We start from the raw sequence: 6,938 nt of genomic DNA, 5'->3' as shown, positions 1-6,938 counted from the left end.
GTCATCCATGCTGCTCTGTTTGTTTTTGTCAACGGGGTAGTGTGCTCAACAGTGGGGGAGAGAGAGGGAAGTGAGAAATGTCCACTCTCCTCCTGGGGTCTTGGGCACACATGCACACACATCTGGTGTAAGTTTTAAGCCACTAGGTCAGGGACTCAAACCACAGTTGGCCATATGGGAGTCCAGCAATGTAACACTACAGCATCTACTGGCTTCACTCACCTGGTATTTCATTTTTAAAGTGCTGGGTGTGCACACGTTTTAAACTCACAGGGAGACACACTGTTAAGTATGCTGCTTCTGGGGTGGGTCAGGGAAGCGTGACTCTCCTCCTACGAACTCCGGTAAGGCCAACTCTGGCTATAGTAGCTGGCTAGATCCCACATGACCAGCTGCATGAGTTGAACCCCAGACCTGGCAGCTTGAGAAATGCTGGGCACGTGTTCATGTGTGCCCCAAATGCTGGGGCACGAAGGGCCTGCAGCACAGCCATCCCCCCAGGGGTGCTCTCTCGCTTTCCCTGCCTCTCTTACTTTGGTGAGTGCACACCCTATAGCACATGCTAAAATAAACTTTCGTATAGTCCTTCTTCCCCCACAGGCATCTACTACTTTTGAAAGAAAAAGACATGCAATAGAGAAGGAGGTTTGCTGCCAGCAGGCAGGGTGGCTAAGGCACTGGACTCCCACATAGCCGACTGCAGTTCAAGTCTCCGAACTGCAGACCTAAAAATCACACCGGGGAGAGAAGAGGATTCCTCTTCTGCAAACTAGTCATTTCAGGGGACAGGAAAAATGAAGATTTTCTACTGATAATTTAGCCTCCAGCAAACAAAGCTAGCATGGCAGGAGAGTTGAGGCCTTCCTTCAGAAGAAGATTCCTCATGGCTCCTGCAAACTAGTCATTTCAGGGGACAGGAAGTCAAAATCTCCCTTGAAAGTATTAAAAGCAGACTGGATCATACAGAAAAGATCCAGTTGCAAGAAATACAAAGGACCCCAAATAGAATCAACCCAAGATCTTCTCCAAGACACATTATAGCCAGGTTGACCAAAACCACAGACAAAGACAAGATACTAAGATTGACGAGAGAGAACGGCAAGTTACCTACAAAGGACATCCCATCAGGCTAACAGCAGATCTCTCATCGGAAACAATGTCAGTGAGGAGAGAATGGGAAAATATATTCCAAGTGTTAAGAGAGAAGCAATTTCAGCCAAGAATACTGTACCCGGCAAGATTATCTTTCATGTGGGAAGAAAAGACAAGAACATTCTCAGATAAACAAAACCTGAAAGAATTTACCAGCACCAGACCAGATCTCCAAGAAGTTCTCAAGGATGTGCTGTATCAGGAAAACTAAACGCAGATACATGGAAATAAGAGTCCAAAAACTGAGAAAGTAGCTAACTTAATCATAGGGACAAGTCTGGAGTTGAATACTATATCCCAGAATTTAATCAGGAAAATTGAACCAGAACAGAAGATAAAAGTATATGAGACTGATAGGTTCATGCACCTACCATTTGAACAGAATCCTAACCTGTTTCCGGGCTTTAAGCAAAGTTCCTTGGCGGTTCTTTGATTTAAGTTAAAACTGGTTTTCTTAGTAGTAACGAGGGAACTCACCTTTGAAAGTAGTCAGGTTATGTAGGAAATTGTGTGATCAATGCAATGTGGGTGGGAAGGGAATGGAGGACAATTTTGGACACTAGAGGTGGTGTGAGAGGAGGGTGGGAAGGGACAGAGGGTCAGAAAGAGGGGTGGAATTAATTCTAGCAACTAGAAGTGGAAATTTATATTTTTTGTAATGTGCATGATTGAGTCACTATGCAGTGTGTACTGGATGGGAGATCGCATTTTGTGTGCTGTGATGATGCCTAGAGAAGGAATGTAAATTGAGTTACAAAAAAGAGTTTCAGGAAAACAAAATATATCTATTCAATGACTGCAGTAGGATATGTAGCCCCAGTTAGGTGCTACTTGATAGGATGCGTAAAGTTAGACTTGTGCTCATGGAAATGTGTCACATGTGTTTGCTAGGAGGGTATTTGGATTGATGAGGGTCTTTGGTGATTCAATAAAATGTGGGGGGAAAATGGTATAGAAAGCAAACATAGATAACAGAGAAAGTGTGGGAGGAGAACAGGAGGTGGCAGAGGGTAAGAGAGAGGGACCAAGTCCCGGACCCGGCAGCTTGCTTTCTCACTCTCTGGTAAAATTAAAATCAAATAAATGAATAAAGTTAAATAAAATAATTCTTTTTAAAAAAAAATCACACCAGGCACTTGTGCATGTGTGCCTAAAATCCCAGGAAGAGAATGGAGAAGGGACCATGGCATGGCCAAGCCTCCTGGGGAGATTTCTCACTTTCTCTCTCACTGTCTCTGTCTCTTTCCAGTGAGTGCACATACCCTATGGCAGAAACCTAAAAAATAAATAAATAAATAAAAAAGGATAAGGGGGCCAGACAGAGGCTTAGGGGCAATCCTCAGCAATTCCAAGTAGAAAGGTTCCTGCTTAAAGTCTGAAGGCCTCCCTGAGTCCACTAGGCACACACTTGCCAAGTCAAGGCTGGCTGGGGCTGGGGTAGATTGGACTGTCAAGATCATGGCTGGGATGGTCTCTCACTCACAGAAATTTTAAAAAAGACAAGGAAAATAAATTGTGCTGGGGAGACAGCAGGGAAGGGTGGCCTGTGGGGACAGGGAGCAGGTGACCTGGGGAACCAGCCTGCCCTGGCACAGGGTGGGATTCCGTGGGCGAGGAGCCTGACGTGAGCTCAGGAGGGGAGGCCTTCTTGCCAAGGTGGGTCAGAGGCTTCTGGGGGCCTGAGTGAGGGGCAGCCATGGTTTCCTGAGAGTCCCAGAGGGCTCTCTACCTTGGTGCTGCTCAGACACAGCTCTGGGCACGCCAGAGCCTGGAGGGGAGTCCTGCTAGCTCTGGGTCAGCCAGACGAGCTATCTCCACGTTCTGCAAGAGGAGGGTGCAATCCCAGCCGGTCTCCATCACAGAGAGGAGTGGCCCCTTTGCCCCTCTCGGCACACGACCCAGGACACAGGCATGGAGCAGGCTGCTGGGGGGGCCTTTATTAGGGACAGAACCAGCTGGGCTGGAGGGGTGAGCAGAACCAGCCGAGAGAAAGGATGAGACGTGATGTGATAGAGAGACAGTCAGCTGAGGGCCAGGTCCCAGACAGAAGGGGTGTCAGGCTTCGGGTTCAGTACCCACGGAGGTCAGAAAGTGGCCAAAGTTTTCCCACCCCAGGGCCCACAAGGGGCAGCTCCAGCCTCCCTGCGGTCAGGCCCTACAGAGGCCAGAGAGGATCCTGGGAGGTGGCCCCACTTCTGCTGGTCAAGGACCCACCTCCGGTGAGCAGGCAGCAGGTGCGAGGCTCCCACCCCAGCTTGCACACACGGGTCAGCACGCCAGGGAGGAGCACCAAACCACACGGCCATAGAGCTGCTGCCCAAGGCGCCGTCACCTACTGGCTCTCCTCCCTGTGGCCAGCGTGAGGGGACGAAGACACGGGTGGGCTTAGCTGGGGTCCAGACACCAGGCCTGGGCTGAGCCCCTGCCCCAGCCCCAGCTGGAAGAGAGAAAATGGGGCTCCCCGGGACTGGGCGAGTTCACTGTCTTTGGGGTGCTGTGGCAAGGGGCTGGGGTGGGAGTGAGCGGCCTATGGCTAGGCTAGCAACTCACAGCGTCTGGTAGGTGCTGTCCTTCGCCCTGAGGAAGCGCAGCGTGAGGAAGGCGGCAGTCTGCAGGCTCAACACCAGCACCACGCCCCCAATGAAGCTGGCCCCATGGAAGCCAGGGCTGTGAGCCTCGGGGACCAGCGGGCTCCCTGCGGGGGCAAGGAGGATGGAGGTCCCAGCAGGCCCCAGGTGAGCGCCCTAGCACTGAAACCTGTGCTCAGCGCAGCTGGGAGGGCCTGGGGGAGGGCCAGCCCAGCACTGGCTCTGCAGCCTCCGGGTCACACAGGCTCCAGAGGGGTCGGACCAGGGGCCAGCAGGCTGCGTGTCGACTAAGGCACTATATCCCACATGGCCGGCTGTGCAGTCAAGTTCCAGGCCCAGTGTCTTGAAAACAGTCCAGGCACACGTGTGTGCATACCTGGGGCCCAGGAGGAGAATAGAGAGGGGTTACAGTATGGCCATCCCCTGGAGATGTCCACTCACCCTGTCTCTGGCCTGTAGCCAGGAACAAAAAGGAGTCAGATAGGTGGTGACCAAGCCCCTGCAGGCCCTCCTATCCTTTGGCCCGACAGGAGAGGGTGGACCCAGAACTTGGCAAAGCCTCCAGCCTGGAGCCACTTTCAGCTTTGGGTCTCACAGGGGGTCCTGAGACCCCAAGCCACCCCATGTCAGAGCCCTCAGCGAGGGGGAGCAGAGGCAGAAGGGGAGGCCTTGCTCTGGCCCTGCGGAGGTGCGTGTATGCGGGCCTGCAACAGGTTCATGGAGCACGCGTGCTTTGGAAACTGCACGGGCTTCAGTTTTTTGTGCCAGAAAAACATTGTACTTTAACTCCACTTTTCCCTTTCTTTTCCAATTTGCTATAGGGTGCACGTACTCACCAGAGAGTAAGAAAGAGACAGAAAAAGATAAGGAAAGTGAGAAAGCACCCCACAGGGCGGGGGAATGGCCACGCTGCAATCCCTTCTCCTCCATGCATGCACATGCACCCAGTGTGTTTTCCAAGCTGCTAGGTCTGGCCACAGAGGTGACCATGTGGGTTCCAGTTGCCTTAACCTCCATGCCACCAGCTGGTCCTTAATTCTGTTTTTCCACAAACTATTTGAAGTGCCATCAAATGTCCAGGGGAAGAGCCAGACTCTGAGGACCAGGCTCCTGTGGCCAAAGTCCCTTACTCAGGGCCCCCTGACCCTTCTCTCTGCCCCCAAGGCTGCCCGATGGCCCCTGCTGTGCCACACTGCCCATAACTCCACCAGGATCAGGTGTCAGGCCTTGGGCCAGGCGCCCAGGGCAGGAAGGGCTGGTGGTGGGGCTCGTTCTGGGACAGTGGACAGGAGCCAGCTCTGAGCAGGAGCAGGGGCCACCTGCCAGAGGCAGAGGTATGGCTGGGGTGAGGGGGTCTGAGATCTGGAGGGCAAAGGGCACTCCGAGAAGGACAGAAGATAGACCCTGGGAATGGAAGAGCAGAGGAGGAGGGAATGGGCCACACAGGCGGGGCTGGGCTTGGCGGGGGCGCAGACCCATCAATTATTCAGCCTCCAAGATCGGGTTCCGGCTTTAATTAACCAAGAGGCTCTTGGCTGCCCTGCCAAGCCTGCTGACCTCCAGGCCGAGGGGCGGTGGGACCTAGGGCAGTCAGCACCTAGGCGGCCCTTGCCTCTGCTCTGGGACACCCACTCTAGGCCCTTGCTGGGCCCAGAGGTCAGCAGGTCCTCGCTGAGGACGCCTCACTCACAACCCGAGCCACACGCCCATAGCCCCACAGACAGGTCCTGAGAGGTCCCCAAATGCTCAAGACAGGGAGGAGACAGAGGGGAACCCCGTTTCCCAGGCACCTGCACTGCCAGACACTGGGGGCTGCTGTGCGGCCTCCCTGTGATCTTGGGACGTCGGCGCTACCCAGCCCACTCTGCAGCCATGGAGACATGCGGGCCTGTGACAGCCTCATGGGACACGAGTGGGGTCCAGGGAGAAGGCGGAGGGCTGCAGTCACAGGAAGTCCGGCCCGAGCCCAGAAGGGCCTCCCCTGCATGGTGGGCCCCAGCACCTTCCACCAGGCAGAACCCACCTGTCGTGACCGCCTCTGGCTCGTAGGTGGGGTGATGGGCAGCTGGGAAGACAGGAAGTCCATAATGAGCAGCCCTCACCCACCCACTGCCTTCAAGACCAGTCCTGCCCAAAAGCTGGGCTTCAGCGTCAGAACCCGACACCCTGGAGGGTCCCGGCTCCAGACTGGCCACCGCCAAACAGATGTCCACAGACACCCTCACTCAGCTCTCCTCTGACCCCACTTCCTCCAGGATGCCCCTCCACCCCCCTGTGAACGTCTAGGGCTCTCACTGCCTTGACTTAGAACAGAGCCAGTGCCCCCCACGCAGCTCCCGTGCCAGTCCTGGGGAAGAAGAGGCCAGGGAGCGGCCCAACTTCTCAGTGAGCTGTGGCCGCGGTCAGACCAGCCCTGCCCGCTTCCCACAGCTGGCTCCTTCTGGGGAGCCCTTGGCCGCCCTCCAGCCTGCCTCGCTGTACCTGGACACAGCTCTGAGCGGCTGTAGACAGTGCAGGCTTCCTTGAGCACCTCCGCTCCCGCCACGCAGTGTCCTGGAGGGAGAAGGTGCTGCAGGAGTTCGGGAGGGGCCCAGGCCTGGTTGAGAGCTGAGGCAGCCCCCACATACCTGGCTCCTCTGGCGGACACTGCTCCCACACGCAGCCCGAGAGGTTGTGCTCCGGGGGTGCCCCCACACAACTTTCACAGTGCTGCAGGTGCTCACAGCCCCCGCGGGCGGCCGGCCAGACCTGCAGGCGGATCAGGGCTCCCCGTCCAAAGCCTCGAGCTCCTTTACCTGGGACAGGTAGAGATGACTCCTTGAAGCCAAGCCGCACCACCTGTGGCTCTCACCTCTGCACACACCTGGAACCCAAAGCCTACCACCCACTCTACGCTTCCACAAGCACAGGGCCAAGCATGCAGCCCCTCACCGGCACTCGCTCAATCTCCTCTTCGCGCACACCTGGGGTTCCCAGACACACCCGGTGTGCCCTGCGCCCCACACCAGGCACCTATCGACGTTCACACAGGGCTCCACACACAGCTCGAGCCCCTCCCCACACTGCAGCCCTGCGCACGTCTGGAGTTCCCAGCCCAGACTGTCCCTGGGAAGGCGACCGGTGAGGGGCGTGCTCCCCCGCCCTGCCCCAGCCACTAGCCAGCCCCCCACCGCGCACCGGCTACAGCAAGCAGCGCGA

General features: G+C 55.9%; 1 protein-coding gene across 1 annotated transcript in view; it reads right to left on the bottom strand.

The window, feature by feature from the left end:
* Nucleotides 1-3,011: 3,011 nt before the first annotated feature.
* Nucleotides 3,012-6,938, bottom strand: part of CD164L2 (CD164 molecule like 2) — a 4,961-nt gene continuing 1,034 nt past the window's right edge. Inside the window, exons 2-6 of the mRNA XM_006155319.3 lie at nucleotides 6,368-6,535; nucleotides 6,222-6,293; nucleotides 5,764-5,805; nucleotides 3,703-3,847; nucleotides 3,012-3,500 (exon numbers count right to left, since the gene is read on the bottom strand). Of these exons, the coding sequence (XP_006155381.1) occupies nucleotides 3,485-3,500; nucleotides 3,703-3,847; nucleotides 5,764-5,805; nucleotides 6,222-6,293; nucleotides 6,368-6,535 (443 nt within the window). The 3' untranslated portion in view covers nucleotides 3,012-3,484. The remainder of the gene's footprint in view (nucleotides 3,501-3,702; nucleotides 3,848-5,763; nucleotides 5,806-6,221; nucleotides 6,294-6,367; nucleotides 6,536-6,938) is intronic.

Source organism: Tupaia chinensis, unplaced genomic scaffold (genome assembly GCF_000334495.1).
Source record: "Tupaia chinensis unplaced genomic scaffold, TupChi_1.0 Scaffold000445_1, whole genome shotgun sequence".
NCBI lineage: Eukaryota > Metazoa > Chordata > Mammalia > Scandentia > Tupaiidae > Tupaia > Tupaia belangeri.
The sequence above is the reverse complement of the archived record's forward strand: the minus strand, read 5'-3'. Positions and strand labels throughout refer to the sequence as shown.